At 42.5% G+C, this 26700-nt stretch overlaps 1 protein-coding gene across 15 annotated transcripts in view; it reads left to right on the top strand.

Moving 5' to 3' along the window:
• The window catches only part of SVIL (supervillin), a 143991-nt gene that overhangs the window by 87075 nt on the left and 30216 nt on the right, over positions 1-26700 (top strand). For 8 of the 15 annotated variants that reach the window (XM_080975248.1, XM_080975249.1, XM_080975260.1 and 5 more), the window contains 11 exons: positions 2357-2440; positions 4246-5103; positions 5527-5697; positions 6246-6280; positions 6944-7005; positions 7664-7803; positions 8527-8622; positions 10846-11098; positions 13986-14559; positions 16536-16731; positions 20425-20557. In XM_080975248.1, coding sequence (XP_080831374.1) covers positions 2357-2440; positions 4246-5103; positions 5527-5697; positions 6246-6280; positions 6944-7005; positions 7664-7803; positions 8527-8622; positions 10846-11098; positions 13986-14559; positions 16536-16731; positions 20425-20557 — 2602 coding nt within the window. The remainder of the gene's footprint in view (positions 1-2356; positions 2441-4245; positions 5104-5526; positions 5698-6245; positions 6281-6943; positions 7006-7663; positions 7804-8526; positions 8623-10845; positions 11099-13985; positions 14560-16535; positions 16732-20424; positions 20558-26700) is intronic. The other 7 variants (XM_080975253.1, XM_080975257.1, XM_080975254.1 and 4 more) reach the window with 6 other exon arrangements.

Genomic DNA, 26700 nt, shown 5'->3' with positions numbered 1-26700 from the left:
TGTTTCTCTCCTGCAAAGTTCAAAGAGCAATCATGGCTCTTTGCATCTCCATCTTAGACAGAACTAAGATCTTTCCTATCCAACATGTATTTCCTTTGATAAACTTGTCTTTCTTATTTTTCCACACTAAAAGTATCAGTATCCAGGGTAAAGGGCGTTCTTCCAAGGGATTTCAGCCAACAGTTCAAGCTTCTGTATAAGGATACGCCAAAATTCTTCTTGCTGGTTTCTTTTTTAATGAACGGTTGCTCTTGTACCTTGCTTGTGACCTTCCCATGGGTGTCACCTGGCCAATGTGAGAAATGGGGTGCTGGATTATACTGGGCTTTGGTCCAATTCTGGAGAGCTGCTCTTATGTTAAAACAGAGGAAAGTGATTGCTTATTCAAGAAGCATGGCTACATCAGTATGAACCAAACGTGATTGGTTCTATAGCATTGTGAGCATCATTTTTACTATGTGATCGCTGGTTGACTGCGATCACTGAGCATAAAAGGCCTTTAATTGGGCACAGCAGCAGATAGGGCAAACAATGGCAGCAAATGCCTTCCAAAGAAAGGCAGATGTTTGGACCTTTAATTGGACTTTGAGGAAAACAATGTTTCCCTTTTCCCTGCTGTTGACCTGAAAATCAAAACAGGTGAACATATTGTTGGGAACAATGCAGGGGAAAACCATGGAAAAGGTAGCCATCCTATCACTCCAGGTACAGATAAGAGTAATGAAATGTAGTTGGAGATGGAACTTACTTAGTCTTATTGAAACACCATTTCATTTTTGCCTTTTGGGCCCAGAGAATATGTGTGTTAAACTCACTCCCAGTATTTCCTTATCTTTAGTTCTTTGCATTGCGCCTGCTTCTTTTGCACACATTCTTCTAAAAAGTGTACATGTGTGTGCATGCATATGCATGTTCACATGTGTGCATATGCATACATAGAAACTGTACTCACTATTTCAAGTTAAAGTATGCTTTTATATTCTGGAGCTTTAGCACAGATCAAAATAGCAGAGTACATTAAGCAGATCTGGACCAGGTCTCTCTCATTGGGATTAATGCTGCCAGCTTCCTCATTCTTTCCATTTTGGGCTACATGTCAGGTCACTCTGACTCTAGCTAAAGCTCCTCTGTGATAAAGATTAAGCTAGTTCACTCTGGCATCAAACTCTCTAGCTTCCATACCTATCTAGATCCTGGCAGCTTCTTGGGCTAGGAATGCTGATTTTGGGGAAAGGTGCCAATGTCATTGCTTCCCCCCTTTCCCCCCTAGTTTTTTGGTGCAGTTTGTGGCTGACTTTGAATATTGACTCAACCTGCCTTTCACCAGTGTCAGAAATGAGTATTTATTCCAAGAGCCTGGTCTGAAGTAGCAATTTTTCAAGGTGCTGCTAGGGTTTTAATGTGTGCATTTTAATAAAATCTTGCAGTTTTCAATCATTACCACTAAATATTGATTTATTGTACTTCTCTCACCGCTTTCATTTAAGTGATGAAGGACTAAGGCATTGTTCATGCAATCAAATCCTGGCTTTATAAACCAGGATTTGCCCAAACTGCTTGAACCTGCAGTCACTTTGCTTTTTCCTTTCACATGAGCAAACAGACTAGGAAGTCAGTTCAGCATAGCTTCCTGTTACATCTAAAACAGGAACTGTGGTAAGTGGCTTCTGAATCTGGCTTACCAGGTCCAGGTTCTTCAAAGCCTATGAACAAGTTCATTTATTTAAAAAAAATACAAATAAAAAACATCGAACCGAGAGAAGTTATAAGATGGGGTGAGGCATCAGAATAGATGTTTCAATGAAATTCTTTTTTAAAAGGTTTATTTGACTTCTTTTTTAAATCTCTTTATAACTTTCCCTTTTATCTCAATATAACTTCTCACCCTACATTTAAAATGAAAATTCAGGATAAACTTCTCTTTAAACAAACAAAAAGCAGGTCTAAACTAATTTTATTATGACAATGCATCATTTGTTAATTTGACCATGTTACACTTTCGTTTTTTAGGAATATTTTCTTGCATTAAATATCGAACCAGAAGAAAAATGATTTGAATGTGTAGCTACAAAAAAACCCAAAAAACCCCCACATCTGGGTGTAGTAGCAGTCTGTATTGAGAGCATATTTGTCTCAAGAGAGGTTTAGCTTTTTCTGTGCATATTGTGGATATGTTCCTAATTGCATTCACACGCAGCTATTCTAAAGCTACAAGCCTGCCTCTTACATTTATAAGCCAAATACCTTCAGTGAATAATGAAGAAACTGCTTAAGGAATTGGGGGGAAACAGGAGGATTGTGTGTGCATGCATTGACGTATTGCCAGAAAAAAATTCTGAAGCTCTATTTTCTATAGTAGTGCAGGGAAAACAAAACCTGATTGGTTTCTTCAGAAAGATTCGGATGGGGATACACCTTCACTTATCAGCTGGCCCTCCAGGTATCCTACCATGCAGCTGTGTGGCTTAAATAATAATAATTTGGACTGTTAACTTCCTTTCTCCTTTTCCTTCCCCCACTATCATTTTAACAAATGTCGTTGGCACCCTTTAATGGTAGTGGATTAAAAAAATATATTCAATTTCTGTTTTTAATTTCTGCTCTAATGAAACTTTCCTTCTGCCCCTGCCCTCTCTCCCACCTCCCCACCCCCCGGACAATTTCTGTGTCTTCCTTTTTGTCGCTTACAACTAATTGATGTTCTGGTAGGAAGCACTAGAAATGCCCTTAATGTTTGCTCCACAGGTGTAAACATAGTGGCACTGGCTAAACTCAGGTCTTGCCTTTTGGCCTGTCATTAACATGTTTCTCCTGCCTTGCAATCTGAAGTGCAACAGAATACTAGCCTGTGAAATGTTGCAAGCACTGAATGCAGAAACTTTTGCCCCTTACTGAGTGGTTTCCCTAAATGTGAAGATACAAAAAAGTGTATAGTTAATACATTAGCTTGTCTTTGGAGCTGTGAGCAGCTTGCATGTTCACATAAAGTAGTTCTCATAAAGGGATGAGTTGTCCTTCCAAAAAGTGGGTCTCTAGTGAGCAGACAAGGAAGTATTCCTAAATCCGGTGGTTAAAAACAGGCTATAGCAAAATTCTGATTGTTTAGTGCTGTGCAACATACTTTAAACGAGAACTTGGTTTGCTAATAATGTGGTGTATGAACACTTGCTATTAGTAACAGTTCCTTTAAAAAGGTAATGTGTCAAATGTTATATAGAATAGGCTCAGCTATGACTGAGAGGCCCTATCCAACAAGGAGTTTGGTATCAGTTGTACACTCCACTTCTTTTTCTCTAACATGTATACCTTGTTTGCACACAACACTAAACCAAAACATAACTTACTGTGAATGAGCAAATGTGTGGTTCCTGGACAGGTGATCACGGCTTGTTTTACACTTGAATTTCTTTCTCAGATCCTCTGCTTAGGATATATTTTGTTCTAAGGTATAGGTTGCAGAGTATAAAATATAGTCTCCCCCCTTCATGGTGCGCACACTTTCAAATTGCTACATATTTCAGCAAAACATACATAAGCAGGAGCCTCCCTTTTTCTGTTTCACACTTCTTGTGCATTTTGCAAAGGTAGAGGCATGAGTCTTTCACAAATAAAACAAATATCTAAAAGTATTGGCTCTCAGGTTACGTGTCAAGATTCAGTTGCCTCTGCTCTCCATCTCTGTTTAGAACATTTTCTCACTGGTTATAATTCAAATGGAGTATTTTTCTTTTTTCTACATGTTTTTCTTATAATGTGTTCTCAGCTGCTTTTTTTTTTAACAAAAGAAACATGTTAAGGGAGCCACCCATTTTTTTTCTTTTTCCACTGTAAAGGTGGACAAGTGCCAGTGTTGTTATTTTTTGGATTTTTTTTTTAGTGATATAAGTAGTTAGACGAAAACCCAAATTCTATTTATTCTCCATTTGGGCATACTTAATTACATTTCCTCATCAGCAGATTGAACACAGCTGACTAAATTGTTCAGCACAACGCACGAAAATAGAAGTGGACAGAAAAATGACTATGCTGAAATCCATGTCTTGATCCTCTCTGACATCAGATTGGGCAAAGGGCACTTGTTAGGAAGGTTCTCAGATTTCCCACACTAGTTTAGTCTAGTTTAATTTGATGCTTAAAACTTGATGTTGCTGGATTTCCCCAAACTAGGTGCATGTGTTTCCCCCCTCCTCTCTGGCTTAGTTACAACTGTCCCACATTTTTTTAATCCATTTTTCTTTCTTAAAGAGTAAAAGTTAGAGAGAAACTGGTGAAAGAGGAAAGTGCCCGTTCAAGCCCTGAACTTCCAGCAGACACTATGACTCAAAGAAAGTTTCGCCCAGTGCCTGTTAATTTCGTGCCTCTTCAGTCAGAAACGTCTGCTTTCCATAGGGTTGCCAATCAGCCTCTTGGCTTGGCCTGCCAACCAACACATGGCTATGTTCAGCCTGCTGGAATCGCTCATATAGCTAAACAGGTGGCAGCCGAAGAACCAGAAAGCAGCCCCATTCATAACCTTCCTGGGCCGGCAAATGTAGCGTTCATAACCAGATTCCCAGAAGATGCGAAGATGGATGATGAAAGAAGTGACTTGCCTCAGAATCATGGATCGTCATCGAAGCTCACTTACTCCAGTTTGGAGGCAGAGAAGGAAAGGCAGCCAACTTTGACTTCAGAGAATCGTAGGTTGAGCAGAGGAGATGAATTTGAGAAACTGGCAATTGGCCAGCCAAAGAACGTGGAACCTGAGAAAGAGCTGGAGCGATATATGCAATGGATGCCTGGACCTCAGGCGAAGACTCAGGAGAACGTTGAGAGGAGCGAAAGAGTTGTGTACCTACAGAGTGCTAAAGGGAAAGTTCAGGCTCGGGAAGAGACTCCAGTGAAGCATAAGCTCCTTACTCGCTCATTTTCTGATTATAGTGGTTCGCCTAAATTAGAAGTTTTTAAAAGTAAGGAGCATGTTGCAAAGAATGCAATGGAGTTTCAGAGCACTGAAGCCAAGATCCCCAATGGTGAGATTGCCATGGTTGACACAAAAGTCTCTGTTGCCCAACTCCGTAATGCCTTTTTGGAAACTGCCAATGCCTGCAAGAAACCTGAACTGTAGGTGACGTTTCTGAATATATATGTGTATATATTTTTTTAACTTGGTGTGACACTTGCACGTCCTTGGCATAAAATGGCACCCCAAACTCAACATCAGTTGCGTTCTGCAGCACTTCAAACACACGAGTCAATTCCCATCTAGTGTGTCTTGGAGGTGGAGTTGTCCTGAATTCTCTTGTTCGTTTGTGCTTCTGCTTGCTTAGTGCAAGTTCTGATGTTGGGGCAGCTGGAATGGAATGACTTTGTACTTTTCTATGCATGGTTTTCTAGGAGCATGCAGAGTGATTGATAATGGACTGATTTGGTGGGATGCTTTATATTTGTCCTTCACCTCTCTTTCTCTTTCTCCCTTCCCTCTTTCCCCATCCTAATTCTTTGTTTCCTTTCTTTGCACTTTCTGATGTGGTTTAAAAAAAAAAGTGAATCTCAGTTTGAGATGCCAACATCAGGTACTGATTTGTCTGCCAGTGCTGAACACGAAAGAGGGTCACGGAGGCCAAGGCGCTATTTTTCTCCTGGGGAAAGTAGAAAGACTTCCGAGAGATTTAGGACTCAACCTATAACTTCAGCAGAGCGAAAGGAAACAGATAGGTAGGCATTTGTATGGCACAGCGCACTGGAGCAGCGTTATTTAGAATGACAGCTGGCAGTAATAAAAGTAGTGTTTGGAAAAAATGCAACTCAACACAAATATTAATTCAGATAAGGTGGCAATGTAGTTCAAGGTGGCTATTTTTAATTTTTGAAATAAAAAGTTCAGTATTTACTCTAAAGGCTGTTTATCACACAACTCTGAGCAGAAATACATTTACTTATATGTTTTAAGGTGAAAGGGGAACAATTCATAGGCTTCAAGCCAAAAGTCAGTGCTGTGTGTAACAATTGGCAGAATATTTGAAGTTCTGTCTGTTTTTATTTTTATTTTAGTTGACATCATTCTCCTTCATGCAACTTACACCTGGCTGGCATTGCTTGCCTTCTTGCTTTTTAAGGGTCATTGTAAATGAAACACTATTGTAACTTGAAAAACCTTTTTTCCCTATTTGCTGTCCCTCTTGAACAAGATTAGGCTTAGGAATTTTTTTTACAATTTTTATTTCCAACTCATAATTATATTTTCTTTTGTAAAATCCCCATAGGTCTGTATTCAGTCCAGAAATGCCAGCTCCTGAAGGTAAGATTTTTTCCCCGCCATGCCCTTTTATGGGTAAATTTTCATGTTTTACCTATCAACCTTTAGTGGCAGGCTAGTTACACCTTGACCAAATTTGACTCCCCCTCAGCCTCAGAAGTGAAATGAGTCCCTGCCCAGAGGGGCTTACAGTCTAGATAACAGCACAAAAAGAGGCAATGAGAAGGGAGAATAAATGAAGGCAGTGTTACAAGGGAGTGGAGAAAATCAGCAGGTTTGCTGGGTCACAAGGGAGGTCTTCAGATCTTCTGGCTAGGAAGCAAGTAGTTACATGCTCTTCAGCATAAATCACAAACAAATACCAGAATATAAGCTCTTTTGACTGAAAATTATGGATATGATTTGTCCTTCACCTCATTCAACCCTCTTCACCCTGGTGTGTTACCTTACAACTGCCAGGAAAGAGCAATTCTCTGACTCTCTTAAAATTGCACTATATAACATTCTGCAGCTCAGATGCTCATTAAAAAGCGATGTTACTGTCTTGCCCAGAACCAAACAGACCTTCACTTTCTTGATGTACCTTTTTGCCAGTTGTGTTCCTGGGTTATTTACATGTGTGTGTGTTTCTTTAAAAAAAATTGAGACTCTGTTGGATTTATCTAAAGATATGTCATGTCACGTAATCTTCTTTATTATCTGTAGATGAGGAGAAAGTGGACGAGCGAGCCAAGCTGAGTGTTGCGGCAAAGAGGTTGCTATTCAGGGTAAGTGTCCTCCTTGTCTTCCCTCACCATTTCAGTCTGCAGAAGGGACACACCTCAGTGTCAGAGCTTTGCGTGCAGAGTGTCCCAGGTTCAATCTTCGGGCAGGGCTGGCAGAGACCCCTGAACAGCCACTGCTAGTCAATGTGGACAATATGGAGCTAGATGCCCCCACTGGCTTGAGGGCAGTGTAAAGCAGCTTCATGTGTTGCACTATAAGGAGTTGGGCCACAAGTGTGTAGGAGGCAAATGAGCGAGTGGGCAGGGATGGGGAAGCTATGGCCATCCATCCAGGCATTGCTCAACTCCCATCAATCCCCAGCCCGTGTGGCCATTGGGAGTTGGCGCATAGGTGCCACAGAAGGTGGTAGAGCATCTGCTTTGTGTTCAGAAGGCCCCAAATGCAATCCATTGCATCTCCAGGGAGGACTGGGAGAGACCCCTGTCTGAAACCTTAGAGAGTTGCTGCCATTCAGCACTGATTATCCTGAGCTAGATGGACCCAATGGCAGATGGGCCAAACGGCAGACTCAGTATACGGCAGCTTCCTTTGTTCCACGGTACAACCCTCTTCTGAACTGAGCGACAACCCTACCACTCACTTGATTTGGGAGTCTTCCTTTCTGTTAACCTGTTAGTTCTGGTGTGCATCTGGTTCTAGGAAATGGAAAAGTCGTTTGACGGGAAGAGTTTTCCGAAGCCACATTCAAGGAATTCTGCGGTGGAAAGAAGGCTAAGGCGAATGCAGGATAGGTCACGCACACAGCCCATTACCACCGAAGAAGTGGTCATTGCAGCTACGTAAGTCTTGGAAATGTGTTAGGTCTGCTATTCCACTGGGTTGTGTGTTTTTTAACGGAGCTCTAAATTCCCATTCATTAAGTGCCTATGGCTTGGTAATAAGGAAAAAGGCTTGTTGCTAAGGAATAGCTTCCTTGAGAAATGTATGCCAGAGGGAATGTCTTTCTAGCTGCTTTTGGAGGCAAGGGATAATGGAGCAACGCAAAATGCATGAGCAATATAAGCTTATGAAGCAATAGATGAAAGATGGTAAGGGAGGAGTTAATTGCAGTTCTGGCTTATAAGCCAAGTGAAACAGATTTCTTGCCTTGAGCCCTGCACAATTAAGCTGCTGAATCTTACTAGAAATCTAGAAGACTTCTAGACCTGTGCATCATCACATTAATTAATAATATCCAGTGCTTTTGTATATCTTGTAACTTTCTTTCAGAGCACCAGTGTTGCTGCCCTGCAGCCAAGATTTTTAATTTTAATTTTTTTAAAAGTAAAATGCATATGAAAATGATTCAGTTTTATAGAAAATCAGGATGTCCTTGACCATCTTCTTTCAAATATATTTTGGATCAACAATGCAGTTTTATTTTTTAAAATGTCCAATTATTTTAAATGGGGGGAATTACTATTGGTTTGTTTACATGGTTCAAACTGTATGTTTTTTCTTAATGCTGTTCTCTTCTCTCTCTCTTCTTGTGCATTTTCCTTCCCTTGGCTATTTTTTTAAAGTGAACCTATCCCTGCCTTACGTACTGTGAATACCCATTCTATAGTGGCAAGAATACCTAATCCCACTGTAGTTAAGAGCACTGTACATCCTGCCAGGTACTGGGGGAGACGACTTGCATGTTACAGGGAGCGCAAGGGTCATTGCTAGCAAATGCATCCATAAAACCCAAGTGTCTTAAGTGTTCCAAGCAATTTGGTGGAACTTTTAAGAACGTCGTTTGTTCTTGTCCTCTTTCTGTGTTTGACTGATAGAACAATAGACTTCTTTGCCTGTTGAGTGTTTGATTCAGGAGCTTTCCAATTAAGCGCACTGCCTCGTTTTAGGAGGTGCATTTCTCCAATGCAGAAGAACGTTGCATGTTAAAAAGCTGAGCAAAGACATTTGTTGTGTCTCAAATAAAAGTGAAAAAGCCAGGTGTTTTCTGATACCGCAACTTGCACCCCCCTCTGTTTCACTCCACTTCTAACAACTTGCTGAATTAATGGAAGGATGAGAAATTGCACCACCTATAGGTGTAAGCACAAATTTCTTTGCTTGTTTCTGTTGCATGTTGTGATTTTAAAGTTAAGAGATGCAAAAGAAAGCATTGGGAAATAACACTGTAGAAAAACCATAGAAGACTTGTGATTTCTCAAAGGGTAGCTGTTTTATTGTGGCCCCAAAGTCAGATATGGATCTTGTATACTAACACAGGACACTCACTTATACTACTTTGTTTTTGTTAGCTTTTTGTTACAACTGGCCAACATGGCTTATCCTTCTGGATCTTTAAATCTTGAACACTTAAATACCCCAGACCTTTCAGGCTATATAGCCTTTTTCTATTGGACATCCACATGTCTTTCTGGCTTTCAGAATGTAGATGAGTTGTCTTCCTCCTTTCTGTTCCTCTAGTCTGGTCCACAATCTCTCGGTATATTTCCTAGCCTCTTTCCTCTCTTGGGAACTAACAAGGGTCTATGTCATTATAGCCAAAGAGGAAAGACGTAACAGATGTGTGAAGCCAAGCAAGAGAGAGCACAGGTTGATGATAGAGCAATATTGCCATGGTATCGTTCTAATCCTCCCTGTCGCCTCTTGCAAGCACCTTACAATGTAACTTTTGTCTTCTAAACAGGTTTTGGCCAAAGTTACTGTGAATATGTCTTTAGGAATATCTCCCAGCTCTTGGTTTTGGCCATCTGGGCACATGGAACATAGGAGATGTAGTTCTATAGGAAGCTGTCATTGGTCCCATCTCTCTTATTTATTGTCTACAATGACTGTACTGAACCTGGAGCTTTCTCCATGCACAGCATGTGCTCTACCAATGAGTTATGACCCTTCCTCAGTGTGTGAGCAGCTCCACATCAATTCTTCCCTGTGTGTCCCCTATGTACATACCTTCAGCCCAGAACTAACACAGTGAATATAGACTTGTAGAAGAGGAGAGAGTGAGAGGACAATGTAAGGGTGCCATTGCTGTGTGCTTTCTCGATGAACAAGCTAATGCATGCAGGGCTTGGTTGACACTTTACAGTGGCTTCACCACTTCTGCTACTTGCTGTGTGGATTGGTGTTGCTGTATTGCGGTGATTTCCCCCCCTCCTGTTTCCCTTTTATGATTAGCAAAAGTTAGACAATGCAATACTAATGCAGGAGGTAAATTCACTCCACATACAAGGACCTTCATCCCCATGGACTAGGGAAGGGAAGAGAAGGGAAGTCAAGATGTATTTATTTATTAATCTTTGAGGTTTGGGTTTTTGTTTTGATTTAGCAATCAAGCAGTTATATAAAATTTATGGAAAAAAATAAGATAAGAAGGTGGGTACCCCTACAAAGAGGGGTACCCACTGTAGATGTAGATGTTTGGACGTCCTTGTCCCACATGTGCAGTGTGACTCCTTTAAGACCCACTGTGCATATTAATATGGAATCTATGCACAGGTGCCTATGTGAGGACCAGAAGCAGTGAATAAGAGAGTTCAGAACACTTAAGACCCCAGCAGTGTGAACTGTGTGTCTATTTCACTGCATCTGTACAACTGCATCTTTTTGCCACTAGGACGACTCTTTTAGGGCAGTTCGTCACTCTGCAAGCAGTGCCATTAGGGGAGCGTTTATAAACAAATCGCAAAATGCTATTTTATGTTAGCAGTTCTTCAGTCAGAATTGATGAAGCTGATTTCATAGCTTAGTCAAATTGCCAACACATTTTGTTTGTTAGCTTTCCTGATTACCCCACCCCACCCCATACTTTGCTCTCTACATCTAAAACTACAAGACTGCTAACTGCTTAGCAACTGTCAGTACTGATTCTCAGTTCCACTTTTAAGGCTGCAGGCATCTGCGAACCAAAAGACATCGGCTAAAGAAGAAATCAAAGAAGCCAGAGAAGCCCTTGAGCAAGATCAGTCTGGGGAACCAGACTCTTCCACCCTGAGCTTGGCAGAAAAGATGGCCTTATTTAACAAATTATCTCAACCCATAACAAAGGCAGTCTCTACAAGGAGCAGAGGGGATATCAGGCAAAGGAGGTCAAAAGCTCGTTATCAGACACAGCCTGTCACACTTGGAGAAGTTGAGCAGGTAGGTATATACAGGATATTTTCTTCTAGCAGCTGATTTTGGGGCATATTTACTCAGCAGTTGTTATGTGTCATGAGTTCAAGGAGCCTTAGCCACCCCAAGTTAAGTCTCCATAGGATGTTGGTGCAAGTCGTCATCAAATGATGCACCATGTTCCTTGCTATTAATGCAGCCGTGTGACTGCTGTCACAGCATGTACAGGCAACGGCTTGCCAAGAAGCAGACATGACACATCTTTCTAATGCCACAATTTGGAAGGCTTCTGTTTGTGTTTACCTGAGAGTAAAACCTAAACTGCAGTTGCCATTACTCTTCATATTTGAATGCCAAGTCCAAGCCCTTATATCATTGCACTCGTGATTATTTTTGGTTTCTGCTTTGAGTAATCATTTAAAGACATAGGGTTTTTTCCCCAGTTTCGGTAATAAGTAGTCTCTTAATAGAAATCCTACTGCCGATAGGATGCGACTGGTAAACACCACTATTCCCCAAATTTTGAAATGCACAAGTGATTGGGCTATCCTAGGTTCAGTTCCCTAATCTGAATCTGGAATGCTACATTTGTTGAAGACTATGTTAGCTTAACTTGATTTTTCACCATTGAAGTTTGCGTTTTTCAACTCTGCAACACTTTTACACCATAAAATAAAAAGCTCAGAAAATTACTGAATATATGTTCCCTCTTTTTCTGTCCCAGAAATGGGACCTGCAAGGCAGTAAATGATCACAGTAAAACAACTAACAATAAAAGCAATACTATATCCAGTGAAATGAACAATATATGCAGCATATGAAAACTCAGCAGTTTCAAAATTCATTGAAGAGCATACTTAAAACAGCATCTTACCAAAAGGGTCGTTGGAAAAGAGCTGTTGTCATTTTCCTATAGAAAACAGGGACAGAGGTTCCCAGGGCAAGGGTGTGTTCAGAGCTCAGGTGCCACCACTGGTAAGGCTTTCTCCCATGAGCCCAGCTATGTCACCTCTTTTTGGAGTGTGGGATGCAGAGCCTGGCCCCCTGTCAGTCACAGCATGTGGATAGTCTTATCTTGAAGAAGGCAAAATAAATAAAAAATTGTCCAGTAGCACCTTATAGACCAACTAAGTTTGTTCTAAGTTGGTCTATAAGGTGCTACTGGACAGTTTTTTATTTTTTTTATTTTTATTTCGACTGCGTCAGACCAACATGGCTACCTACCTGAATCTTGAAGAAGGCAGTCCTCTTGATGTTCTTCTTCCAAACCATTTAGGGCTTTAAACCAGCACTTTGAATTGGGCCTTGTGAAACATACCATAAGCCAGCAAAGATACATTGATCACAGAATCATAGAATTATAGATTTGGAAGGGATGCCCAGGGCCCTCTAGTCCACCCCCACCCCCCGCAATGCAGGAATCTCAACACATGGTCCCCCATCCAATTTGCAACCATACAAGACTCTTCTTAGCTTTGGAAATGTGCTAGCAGTTTTATTGTTGCACCACTGATCCTAAAACTGGGCTCCCGTCAGCAACCTAGCTGATTCATTCTCCACCAGCTGAAGTTTCCAAAGCACTTTGAAGCCAGCCCCAAGTAGAGCACGTTACAGTAATATTATATGGATGTAAACAAGGTATGTGTAACTGTGGCAAGATTTGACTTCTCCAGGACTGTAGTCTAAGCTAGCCAAAAACACTTGTGGCCACAGCTGCCACTTCTCTATCCAGGAGTAACACTGGGTCTTGAACTCCCCAAGCTACACACCTGCTCTTTAATTACAAAGTTGTTTACTGGCTAGTGAACTTTCCCCATTGGGTTTTAGGCACCAGTGTACAGCAGATTCTTTCCATAATGCAAGTTTAAGCAACGAATCCCATCTGCTGCCTGGGGGCGGGAAATAGCATTACAAGTAGAAGGGAGACATTAGCTGTGATGTTGTTCAAAGCTTTGATGCTAATACTGTTTGAGGTGCTGTTTTATATTTAAGAGTTGCATGTATATAGATTTTCACCCACCTGTGTTCAATTTCATTATACTAGTCTGCAGTGTTGAAAACAGTATGAGTGGCAGGTCTATTTTTCTTTTGCATTTGATGCCATAATATTTCTCCAGAGGGTGATATGCTATTGCTTCATGACGGCATAACTCTAGTTGGATTAAGTTCCTTATACCTGTGAGGGTAACTGTAATGTGTTTTACTTTAAGTAGGTTCACTCTCTCAGCAAGAACTGGGAGGGGAATGCGTAGGTTCCATAAATTGTATCTTAAGAGGCTGAGAACAAAGCAGTAAGTAATGCCCATAGGTGAACTGTAGAATTGGAATGTGGAGGAAATGCCCCCTGAGTATAATACATATGTACACTGCAAAAGCATTTGTAAAATATTTTTTGGAAAAATGAGTTATCAAAAATTATTTTGTTACAGATTACATTTGTATCACACTCTGCTTCCAAATTTCTCAGCACAGCATAGATGGTGGTTCTTCTCCCCCACCCTCCCAGTTTTCTCTCACAACAGCCCTGTAAGGTAGTTCCACTGAGGAGAGTTTAGCTCAAGACACCCAGGGAGCTTCATGGCTGAGTGGAGATTTCAGTCTGCATTTCATTGATACTTACTCCAGCCCTCTAACCACTATACCACTGGGCTCTTAACATACTAGCTGATATTTTATGGTAGGTTAATGAGGAAGAGCTGTTTGTGGAAATGAAAAGCAGCTTTTCAAAATATGGAAAGCTAGGGGAAGAGGGATCACTTCTGTTTCGTTTTCGCTGGTCATATGAAACGTGAACCTTTGTTTGTGTTAGCCAAACCTCATTCTGTATCTGAAGGGGTGTGGCAGCTAAATTGCAGGCTGCCAAACCTGTGGCTGTGAATTATTAATTTTTAAGTCTCTTTATATTGCTCCACAGGTGCAAAGTGACAGTGGGAAAATTGCCCCTTTGTCCCCTACTATTGTAACGTCAGTGTCAACCATGGTGTCTGCATTGTCGCCGGTGTATAGTAAGGATCTGCATGTGAAGCCAGCAGAAGACGAGGTAGTGAATGAGATTGGGAAACCTGATTTCAGATACCACTCTCCAGCGGAAAACGCAGATACTTCATTAAAAAACATCCTGAAAACAGAATTGTGGCAGCCTTCGGTGGAATTGAGAGAGAGCAACTGGCAGTCGAGGGAGCCTGAAGAGACAGAGCCCAGGGGATTCGTAAAACGTGAAGAGAATGCTATGAGAAAGCGAAGCTCTTTTGAGGAAGAGCCACCGCTTCCTGTTCCTGATAAAACGGAGGACTACAACAAAGAGATGAAATATGCATTCCCAAGAAAAAGCAGCATGGAATTGTTTAGCCCACAGCCTCTTTGTCAGCCTGCTGAACAAAAGGAATTCGCCAGCGACACTCTGAAGAATAAACGGGAAGTCAAAGGCCAGTCCTCTGAGGAAACGATGGAGTATGAAGGAATTGTGGCAAGATCAACCCTGCAGAGAGGTAAATGCCTCAGTGTGGGCTGCCACCCAATTTAAAGAAATCTTAGCCTGTTTGTTGTTTTGAGTTCTTAAAAGCAATTAATTAAAAGGTTTGGATGGCATAAATTTGTATATGATTGAAGCAGTTATGAAGAGGGGGCGGGGACCATTGTTTATACAGGTGTCCCTAACAAGCTTTAGCTTAAGAGGCATCCTGTCCTCTGTGAGGGGGGAGGGGGGAATGCCTCATCTGTCGCTCGCTAAGGGTTGTGGGGTTTTTTTTTTGTAAATGCTTGTATTAAAAATAATTACCATGGGGTGGAAAACCACAGGTTGTTAGGTGTAGGAGATTTCAGCTTTCACATTGTGATCACTCTTGGGCCAGCTTCATAGCCTCCATGACACAGATGGGGCTGTCTCATATTGTCATGGTTGGAAGAGACACTGAAGTAACCCTGTTGTCATAGTCGGACCACTTCCTAGTGGTCGTTTATTTCAGTGAGAGAGAACTCTGCACTGCCCCCCTCTCCTGGGGTGAAAGACTGATTAAGATGGTATACCCTGATGGCTTATTGAATCCAATGGATTCCTGAATGCTTTTGGATATTTTCTGCGGTACAGAAAAGGCAATTCTGTTCAGACCACAACCTCACTTTGGAACGGTGAGATGCAACAGGCCATTTTCCACAACCATATCTTGAGTGCCATTGTTAATGCTGCTGATTGGTACCTTGGACAGTTGTGGGCAACAAAACAGACCACATGATGGCTGGAGCATATGTATTTATTATATATTTGCACCACTTGATTGTAAACAACGCACCCACACATAAACCAAAAAGTGTGAAGATGATCATGTCTATTGTGTGGTGGTGAAGGCATACTTTTTTGCCCTTCATTGCAGTCTCAAATAACCACCCAACAGATGCTCCTTGTGGAAGCGGATGTCTGACTTGGCACATGGGGTATTGTAGCCTTTGGAGACCTGTTGTGACATATTAGCAATGGTAATTGAGTATACAAAATCACTCATCTCCATGATGACTTGGACATCATGGTTGTGGCTTTTGTCGGATTATACAAGACAGAGACCAGAACTGTGGTGTGACATGTCTTTAAGATGCAACAAAGGCAAGGGCTTTTGCCTGAGCATTCTCACTTGAGTCCTTTACCTGAGCTGGGGACAGCATAGTCTCTGGAAATGTGTTCCTTGGGAAACTTGAGAATTGCCTCTTTCTCCATCTTGCTCTTCCCCAGCGCTGGCATTCAATGGAAGAAACACATTAGCATTGTATACTGCATCATTTAGGACCGATACACTAGCATGCTACATTGGGACTCAATGAAATCTCTTAGTATGAGTAGCCAGAAGTACCATTTCCCCCAAGCCACCTGGGCCTGTGTGTGCATGCGCGCTCACATGCACATGTGTATGATGTCAGATTTCTGGCATCTTGCAAACGATGCAAGAAACTCACCATCTATTTTCATTGCACTGGAGAGTTATGAGAACTCACAAGGACTCAAGGAAGCTGTCTTATAAAGAGTCAGACCATTGGTTCCTCAAGCTCAGTATTGTCTACACTGTCTGGCAGAACCTCTCTGGGATTTTAGACATGGATCTGTCCCAGCTCTATCCAAAGTTGACGGGGACTGAATATTGGACCTTTTGCATGAAAAGCAGGTCCTCTTCTGCTGAGCCTGCAGCCCTTCCAACTCCCCAAACTTCCAAGTCTACAGTTCTGTGATTCTACTATTCCTTTCTTCTGAATCACTGACTCTTGGTTAGTTCTTCTAGCCACAGAATGCTAGTGACACTGTAATTTTGTAAAGCATGAGAAAAATCCATCATTGTGGTGGAAAGCACCTAATTTGTAACCTGGGCTTGTATAATTCATTATATGAAACAAAGAAGTTACCTGTCAGTTTGAGTGATGTGTTTTGCAGGTTTTTGCTTTTTTGCAATTAAGCACTAATTCTGAGCTCCCCACCCCCCAGAGCATGATGAGCCAATTTCAGAACTTGTGGGAACAGCAGCAACAAAGAGCTATTCTCAGTCTGCGGCTGTGGGATCCTGTAGACAGCAGGAAACCTCTGAGCTGTTAGAGGGAAAACTAGACTCCAGGGAGAGCAAAGCCGAAATTATGGAGGACACCCTTGACGCGTCCAACAAAACTATGTCAATTAAAGAAAGGTAAACAAACTCTTCTTCTTTTGAAGTATCTTGTTTTCTCTCTTCTTTTATAGTAGAAGTATTTAGTGTGGTGATGTGCAAGAACATCCACTGGGGAATTTCTTAATCTGTGTATTAAAATCATAAAGTCTAAACCTGAGTGGCAATTAAAAAGAAAAAAGTTTAGTGTTGAAAGTGAAACTATAAAGGGAAGGCATCCTTGAAATCTGGGTAAATCAGTATTAAAGCTTAGGAACATAGGAAGCTGCCTTATACCAAGTCAGACCAATGGTCTGTCTAGCTCAGTAGTGTATGCACTGACTGGCAGAGGCTGTCCATGTTTTCAGAAGGGGGCATTCCCAGGAGACGGCAGGGATTTAACCTGGGACCTTCTGTGTGCAAGGGAGATGGTCCACTGAAGGAGCGTCTCCACCCCCATCATTGAGCCTGGACGCTGAGATCCATCTCCGAGGGCCTTCTGGTGGTTTCTTCATTTTGAGAAGTGAAGCTATAGGGAACCAGGCAGAGGGCCTTCTTGGTAGTGGCCCCCACCCTGTGTAACGCCCTCCCATCAGATGCCAAGGAAATAAACTACCTGACTCTTAGAAGGCAGCCCTGTATAGGGAAGTTTTTAAATGTTTGATACTTCACTGTGGTTTTATAATTTGTTGGAAGCCGTCCATAGTGGCTGGGGCAACCTAGTCAGATGGGCGCCATATAAAAAATAAATTACTACTACTACTACTACTACTACTACGGCCCTTCCTGAATACAGTGAGGTGAAAGTCTCAAATTAATTTCTCCATCTTCTGTTAAATAGCTGAACCAAATTGTTAGACTCCAGCTAATCAAACAATGGCTTTTTGCAAGAATGGCTGTGGGTAGTCCATGATCAGAATGTAATATTCAGCATTTTGAGTTCCCACCCTATTTTTTCAACATGGAAGGGTCCTTAATGGCTCTGGAAACAGACATGAAAGTATGTGGATAATTCCTGGTTGAGCTAGACATTTTCCCCCCTGCCATGCATAGTAAACAGATGTACATACATTATAAGTAACAATTAAGCTTCTCCCACCTTATAATTTGAGTTGCCCTGGCCTGCAATATACAGTCATACCTTGGTTCTCGAACGGAATCCGTTCAACTCACGATAACGTTTGGAAACCAAGGCACGGCTTCTGATTGGCTGCAGGAGCTTCCTGCACTCAATGAGAAGCCGTGGAAGCCGTGTCGGACATTCGGCTTCCAAAAATAGTTCGCAAACCGGAACAGTCACTTCCGGGTTTGCGGTGTTTGGGAGCCAAAACGTTCGAGAACTAAGCTGTTTGAAAACCACGGTACGACTGTACACAGCCCCTGTAGGGTCTTTTGGGTGATCTCCTCACACAGCTATAGCTTTTTTCCTCTCCAAGGCATATTAAGTGTATTCCAGGTCATAGTTTGGCATCAAATCAGTGGCCTGGTTCCAGCATTGCCCATGAGTTTACAGCAGGGTTAGTAAACCAGTAGCCCTCCAGAGGCTGCTGGACTCCAGCGCCCATAATCTCCAGCCAGCATGGTCAGTGATAACGATGGTGGGAATTGTAGTTCAACAACAAAGCAAAACAGCAGTGAACATGCTGGTAATATTTGTGTACTGAGTTTAGGACTACTCACCAGTACTTTTTCTTTTCTTTTTTACCACTTCCATGCATTTGATGATAGAGAAGTGCTGCATAGTTATTTTCAAAATACTGTACAAAAGAAATGGCCATGTTGCATGTACACAAAAGCTCCTTTAAGGAGTGATACACAGCCCACTTGTTTGGAGAAGGATCTGGGAGAGGGGAAAAAGACGAAGCAAGGAAGACGGGGAACTTTCAACCCCTGCTCCAATGTCAAATTGCCACAGAACCTCTGGTTGTCCCCAGAGGGTGTTGAATAAGCACATCAAAACACATCAAAGAGAACAAAGCAGACTCCTCCTGGGCAAGAGGCAGCAGGAGTGGGGTTTCCTCTGGTGTGGCTTTTCCTGTCTTTCAGCTTTTATGCACAAGGATGAAGGATTACTTGGTACCAGTGTTGGAAACTGGGATATGAACGCTAGAAGCTAAACGACACCTTAAACCTGGGTTATGGGCACAACAACAGAATGTCTAGGCCTGCTTTTTTAATAACAAGAACACAAAGCTGAAAATAACTGCAGCTAAAATACTTTGTACATTTTTCACATGGTCTAGTCCTTCCCCTGCCCACCTCCCTGATATTCTTAAGAGGGTCTCATCTCCAGTCTTCAGAGAGTAGCTGGAAGTGGGGAGGCAAACAAAGGTCCTCCTTTCCTTTCACTCTGTAGTTTTATTCTGAAATCTTAGGCGCAATACTGCACCCAGAGCTCAGAAACTGCTCACACTAATGAAATTCACTGTCGCAAAATGCGCCAAGAAAAATGGGAGTTTCGAACACTGCTTGGTACATATCGCTTAGATATTTCCCCAGGGAAAATTAAGGCCAGGGGTCAGAGCTCACTCTTTTGAGGTAGAGAAGTGGTAGCTGTCTCCCCCACCCAGAGCCATACCTAGGTGATCTTGCGCCCCTGGCAGAACCGTCCAGATTTTGCCCCATAGCCATGGACAAATTAGCTCTTCTTTCTGCCTCTTCTCCAAACCCCCCCCCCCAATTCAATTCACCCTCTATTTAAAACCATTTCTTATGAGGCAATAATTGATATTTATATTTATGGACATATTTTTAGCCAATTTTGCACGCCCCTGTGCCCCTGGCAGGGGCCCAGCTCACCAGCCCCTAGCTACGGCCCTGCCCCCACCCTACCCTGAATCTGTGCATGGCGTTTTACAGAGTAACATAACACACACACACACACACACACACACTACAAAAAGACAGATCCCTGCCCCAAGCTGCGTGCAGTCTAAATTCTGAGAGAAAATGGTTTTGTAACTTAACATTGTTCAGTATATTGGCTGCTGGAGAGGCGAATTGTGTATAGTTTTGACTAAAATATGGGTGTGGTTTTATAATTATTTTGTTGTCGTCCCCCCATCTATTTATGAATTGTTAACTGAATGGTTTTTGTTGTTGCTGTTGTTATTGTTCAATTTATATCCCTCCCTTCCTCCCAAAGCAGCTTAGGGCAGGAAGCATGTCTGATTTTTTTTTATTAAAAAAAATACAACTAGAAATAAAACCACATTTTAAAACAGTTTAAAGCTGTTGAAAACATCTACGAACAGTTAAAAACACAAACATTTAAGGCAAGTTTGCAAAATCTATAATACTCTGATTCCATGGTTGGAGGCAGTAATGCTTCTGAATACCAGCTGCTGGAAACCGTAGAAGGGAAGAATGCTCTTGGGCTCAGGTCTTGCTTGTGGGTTTCCCACTGGGGTATCTGGATGGTCACTGTGACAACAAGATGTGGGGATAGATGCACTGTAGGATGTAGGAAGCTACTTTGAGCCTTGTATTGGTCCACTGTCTACTGGCAGCCGCTTTCCAGAGCCGCATACAAAGTTTCCCCCAGCCCTACTTAGAGATGGCAGGGGTTAAATCTGCAACCTTTTGCCAGCAAGGCATGTGCACGACCGCAGAGTCATGACCCACCCCCAATCCCAGTTGTGTTACTGTGTAATGTGTGCAACAGCCCTGTGAAAGGGGTACAGAAGACTGGTCAGTATAGTTCAGCGCGGTGTCTTTTGGCTTTCTCACTTTCAGGCTGGCACTCCTGAAGAAGAGTGGTGAAGAAGACTGGAAAAACAGGTTGAACAAAAAGCAGGAGTTTGGCCGGTTATCTGTCATTGAGCGTGGCCCCCAGCTGCCAGAGATGGAGCCGCTGTTTGCAAAGAAGGTAAAGTTGCCCATGTATGGGGAAGGTATTTCACTTGAAAGCACTTCGGCGCTCCAAATGCATCAAGCTAGGCAAGCATGCCTGTCTGGAGGTAACAGCTGTTGCTTGTAGCATGGCAATTCATCATCAGCCGGGTTTGAACTTGAAGCACAACCAATCTATCTCTCTTATGCACCAAGGACAGTTATCTGAGATGCTTTCTTTGCTGAACAAATGATTCCCCACCCCCACTCTCGGTGTCTTGACACGAGGTTTATGTCTGAATGGAAGAACGTTAAACATATGCTTTGCAAAATAATTTAGGAATGCAATTATGTTAGGAGCATCTTGACTCAGAGTCAAAGCAGTATTCCTCTAATGCAACCTTCCTCATCCTGGTGTCCTCCAGTTCTTTTGGAGTACAACTCCTACCATCCATTAGCAATAGTGGCCAGCAATCATGGGAGTTGTAGTCCAAAACATTTGGAGGGCACCAGGTTGGGGAAGGCAGATCTGATGTAAAGGCAGGGTGGGGGGCCCTTATCTGGCCCGAGGGACAGAAATTAATATCCCTACCTTGGTGAGCCAAATTTGATGAGTGGGCAGGGCTGCACACCTGTGAATCTCTTAACATCAAAGTGATGTCCTGTGATGCTTCGTTTTGGGACTTTGCAGCACAGCACCGGGCTCTTTGAAAGTCCTTTCCCAACAGCTCCTCAGTGTACCATATAGCCATTTGCATTTTAAAGTAGTGCATTTGTAATTTAATCCTGAAAGATAGCCATGTTGGTACATTTTAGCAAAAAGTCTCATGGTCTCACTTTAAAGAAAAGAAGTTTAAATGAGGTGCAAGCTTTAGGGGACTCATTTGCAGAAGCTTATTCCGGAATAACATGTGGCACAGCTCTCTTGTGTTTTATTGTTTCTGCAACCCTTAATGGATATTTAGCTACTTAACAAGTTATTCTTTCGTAAGACTCATAGGTGAGAAGTGAGTCCATAGCAAATAGATGCCTAGCATTCCACAACCGCAGTAGAAGAGAGATTTTTTTGAAGTCAGGCAAGGGAAGCCTGTGGTCCTTCAGATGATATTGGAGTTACAACTCCCTTCATCCTTGACCATTGGCAATGCTGGTTGATGGGAATTGTAGTCTGCCAACATCTTGAGAGGCACAGGTTCCTCATTGCAGTTCTAAGTATTGTTAGGATTTCACCTCTCTGTATTGTGTAGCTCTGTAGCTCTATTTCCTGGAGCGTGAGATGTGAAATCTTAAAGAATCTATATTTTATTGAGGTCACTAACAGCAATTCATTCGTGGAACTTACAGTGCTCTTTTAACCTGAATTATCCCATTTTATCTCTTCTCTTTATAATTGTGTGGTGTAAAGTAATACTGAAAGGATTGATTAATCAACTAAAGCATTTGCCGATCGATTTTCGGCTCAGCATTAAGGACACTGTTTTAAAGCAAAAACAAAAACATTCTTTGGCTCAGGCTAGTCAGTCTAATTATAGAGCATGACAATATTATCATTATGTCTTTTTTCTTCAAACCAAGAATGGTAGCTTTTGTTAAGGAAGCTTTAATTCAATTCCTTCAATATCTCCAAAGAGTATTTATATTATACCAAAGCTTTGATGATATGGAAGTTATTTTAAATTTAATTAAGTAACTGGAACAGTTGAAGGGCACATGATTAATCAGCTAAAATTCTTTGATCACTTGATCTGCTATGAAAACAGCCGCCTCTCAGCCTCCTTTTTAAAAATTATAATCTTCAACTTAGCAGGTTCTTCTAAATTCTGCTGCTGAAATAAATTCTCCCTTTTTTGTTATTTTAATTATTCGATTTTGAATTCATTCATCTTAGATGAAGGAGATAAAAAGGTACGCAATTTCAAGTATGGCTTTTATCTGACTGAGCCAGCTACTCAAAGTGCCTCAGCCAGAACAGGTGGTTTACAGAACATTCCTAGGCATGTCTACTCAGAAGTAAGCCCCACGGTGTGCAGTGGAGTAGAATTGCAGTCTTCATCTTTTTATGGCAAACCAAAGTGTCTCTTCTCACCATCCACCTTTATTGAATAATTCCATTTAAGATTTCAAATGGATTGCATTTGCCAGATCAGACCAAAGAGATGACTATGTCCAGATTAGAACAGCCCTGGAAACTTGCTGGAGGGGTGAGGTAGAATTTTCTACAACAGAGGTTTTCAACCTCTTTTGGGTCCACGGCTCCCTTGACCAACTACATTCTTTCTGTGGCACCCATGTGGGGCTCAGGAGCCCAGTCATGTCACCCCTTGCCTGCAGTGCCGGCAGCCTCTCACCCTTTCTTGAACACCCTCCCTTGTGGAGTATTCCCTCAGTCTCCTCTCCTCTCCTCTCCTCTCCTCTCCTTGGAAGTCCTCTGGGCAGCTGCTGCTGCCACCCCTGATCTTTGAGCTGCCCCTCTTCCCCTCTTACTGCCCTACAGTGGCCTGGGAAGAGGATGCCCCCAGCCTTAGTATCCCAATGGAGACTGGCCAGTGGTGAATGTGAGGCCAGCACCTTACCTTGGGAGGCAGCAGTGGCAGCAGCAGGCACTGCTGGGACTGCATGGAGGAAAGGCTCCCCTTCAGCACTGGGCACTCAGCTCCCAGGCAGGGAGCACAGGAAAGGCCAGTGAAGCACCTGCGTGGCCTCCCATTTGTCTGTCCATTCCCAACAGCAAGGGTTGATGGACTGCCTCGCTGGGCTCCCTCGCCCACTTGCTTGCTTACTCTGAGGCTGCCTCAGCTCCTGGCAACCAGCGCCCCCTGGCCAGCCCCAGAGGCACCCATTCACCTGGGGAGCTTGTAGCCAGGGCTGCTGTGCAGCTGCGCAGGCGTTTGGGAGGCAGAGACGCGAGAGGGCATCAGAAGAAGGAAAGAGGGATGGAAGCCAGTGTTGCCCCCGGCACCCCTGACCATCATTTAAGGCACTCCAGGGTGAAAACCACTGTTCTACAATATAATAAAATGTTGTCTTCAAGAGAGCCAGCCAAATGGCCAGCAGGAAATAATCAGCAGATTCATACTAGCAGTTCATCTCCCAACAGTTACCAAATACGCTATTAAATCTGATCCTGGAAGAAGATGTCTCCAGAATGTATCCTTACTTCTCCAGACATTTAAACACATCAATCTCAGAAAAGCTGGACGATACACATATTTTGCTTTTAAGCCTCATTCACTGGAAGGATTTCAAAGTGTAGGACTAGGGCGTGAAAGGTCAGGTGCTGGAAGCAGCTTGGAACTTTCAGAAAGGCATTTAATGGCCTTTAAAATGCAAGTTATGGAATGTCATCTCACTGCAATTTTACTACCACTCCAAACCTGTCTTACTTTTCAAATATCCAGTATGGGGAATAGTCATGGCTTCATTTTAAGACAGCAGCATTCAGTTCCTCAAAGGCCCTTGTGTATATTGCTTATATGCAGTTGGGCATCTCTCTGATATTTTATAAAGGTCTGCATTATTTCTAGTGCTGATGAAAGTTACACTGGCTGATCAAACCTGAATCTCTGATACCATCCATTTATAGTAGGAATTGTTCAGAAATTGTTCAGAAAAATGATACTAGAAATGATATTTTTGCTTTCTTGAAAATTGTGTAAACTGTTAATTGGCTGCTGGTGCATGATGTTATGTATTGAAGCCTGTGGCTGACTTTGCTTGGTATGTCTTGTATGTACTTCTGGATGTAGCCTGCAGCAGCAACCTGTAACTCTTCTAAACATAAATGATGCACTTGTATGATGGCACAGCCATCCAGTGGAATAGACCTGTAATGGTTTTCGGCAAAAGTATTGCATTAAATACTTAAATGAGCTTAAGGCTCTTTTGCATCTAGAGAAGAACGTCCATTATTTTTCCAGGAATTAAGCACACCTCTGAAATGTTTAAAGGTAAAGGTAAAGGTACCCCTGCCCGTTCGGGCCAGTCTTGCCAGACTCTAGGGTTGTGTGGTCATCTCACTCTATAGGCTGGGAGCCAGCACTGTCCGCAGACACTTCCGGGTCACGTGGCCAGCATGACAAGCTGCATCTGGCAAGCCAGCGCAGCACACGGAACACCGTTTACCTTCCCGCTGGTAAGCGGTCCCTATTTATCTACTTGCACCCGGAGGTGCTTTCGAACTGCTAGGTTGGCAGGCGCTGGGACCGAACGACGGGAGCGCACGCCGCCACGGGGATTCAAACCGCCGACCATGCGATCGGCAAGTCCTAGGCGCTGAGGTTTTACCCACAGCGCCACCCGCGCCACTATTAAAAAATAGTTTAGGCACACTAAACTATTTCAAGTGAATACATAAAATATCAAGCCTTTTTACCTCCCCACTCCACGGTGTTCCATAAAACAATAGTTATTTAGAGAATGAGGAATTAAAATAAATTGATGGCCTTAATATTGGGGTGCTCTTCTAAATTAAAATGTTTTACATATAATTGAGATCTACTATGCAAACTGGTATCCTGAGTGCTGATGGTTTGTAATGCCTTTTTATGCATAGAGGAAAACATTTTCACTATAAAAGCATTTGCATACTTTGGAGTGAAACTTTATACCTTTTTATTGTACATGCCAACTTTCTTGGTTCCAAAAATAGCTGTTGGTAGGCATACAGAGATTAGGCAAGATCCAATATAGTATGAGCATTTGTGCAACAGGGCTTCTTTTTCCGCTCTACCATACAGTCTTCCAGAAACCCCCAAAATCTGCTCCACACAGTTGGGGAACACTCTGGAGCAGATTTTTGGAACATGTGGGGTGTAGAGGAGAGGAGAGAAACCAGAAGTCTGCTTGGGCAAGCGGATTTTTGTTTACGTGGGCTGCCATAATTGGACCTTATTTATCTTTCCCCCCCCCAACCTGGGATGTTATAAGAGACATGCTATTTGTGGCACCCTTTCCTTGAATTAGAACATGCTTCATATTTTAATAGTAATAAGTTGTTTCCATGTTGCCTCCTGGAATGACCCCCTGTGTTTAACATTCAAATCTATTGCACGTATTGTACATACTATGAGATGAGCCCTGCTGGATCAGGCCAAAGCCCATCTAGTCCAGCATCCTGTTCTCGCAGTGGCCAACCAGATGCCTAGGGAAATCCCATAAGCAGAACATTAATGCCTCTCTTCCCACTTCTGCTGCCCAGCAACTGGTATTAGAGGCCTGCTGCCTCCAACATTGGAAGCTGCACATAGTCATTGTGGCTAGTGGCCATTGGCAGCCTTATCTTCCATGAATTTATCTATTCCTCTTCTAAAGCCATTCAGGTTTTTGATGCCATCATTATATCTTAGGACAGCAAATTCCGGATGTGCTGTGTGAAGAAGTATTTTGCTTTGTCTGTCTGAATGTTCCAACATTCAGCTTTAGCAGCTAAAATTGTATTTGGTTCAGTATACTGAAGACTCCTAGGCATGAACTAAAGCTTATCTGTTTTCATATCTGACCTTGCCTTCCTGGCTTGTTCTCTTTCCCGTCACGGTTTCATAATCGCACGAGGGAAACGTTCGAATCATCTCTGTTAGGTTGTCTCTTTATTGAAAAGCACACCCTAGTCGGCTTAGAGTTCCAGATTATGCAGTGAGCTCCAAGTCATGTGAGTGGAATATTAAATCAGCAAAAGGGGTTTGAAATGTGTTTCATTCCAACAAAGTGCTCCTGCAAAAATGATGCTTTTTAATCTCCTACTGAGACCTAAAAGCAACCTTTTCAGGCTGACATCCTGCTTTAGAGCTATTCTTACATCAAACGTTGATTCCCAAAATATCCATGGCAAATGTAGTGGGTCTAGCCGCTAGACGGCAGCTTGCTTTTCTTTTGGAACTGCAGCTATCGTTATGTTCAGTGGACCCACTGTGAGTTTTAATCCGACTAGGAGCAGTGGCACTAGGAATTCAAGTTTCCTCTTACAGCTACACCTCTCTCCTGCTCTGCAATGTTTCCTGTTTGTTTTAACCTGTAGGAAGGAGGAGGAGTTACAGATTATAATACCATGTCTAAGCTGCTTTGGGTAAGCCTGACTCTAATGCATAGGGGTTATTCTAGGCTCACTGTGGTTCTTCTTTGGGTGCAATTCTGTATTCCCTTCAGCCAGTGTTCCCTTTCTGGAACTGGTGCATCAAAATAATG

This window comes from Podarcis pityusensis (genome assembly GCF_964106645.2).
Source record: "Podarcis pityusensis genome assembly, chromosome: 12".
NCBI classification, from domain to species: Eukaryota; Metazoa; Chordata; class Lepidosauria; order Squamata; family Lacertidae; genus Podarcis; species Podarcis pityusensis.
The sequence above is the reverse complement of the archived record's forward strand: the minus strand, read 5'-3'. Positions and strand labels throughout refer to the sequence as shown.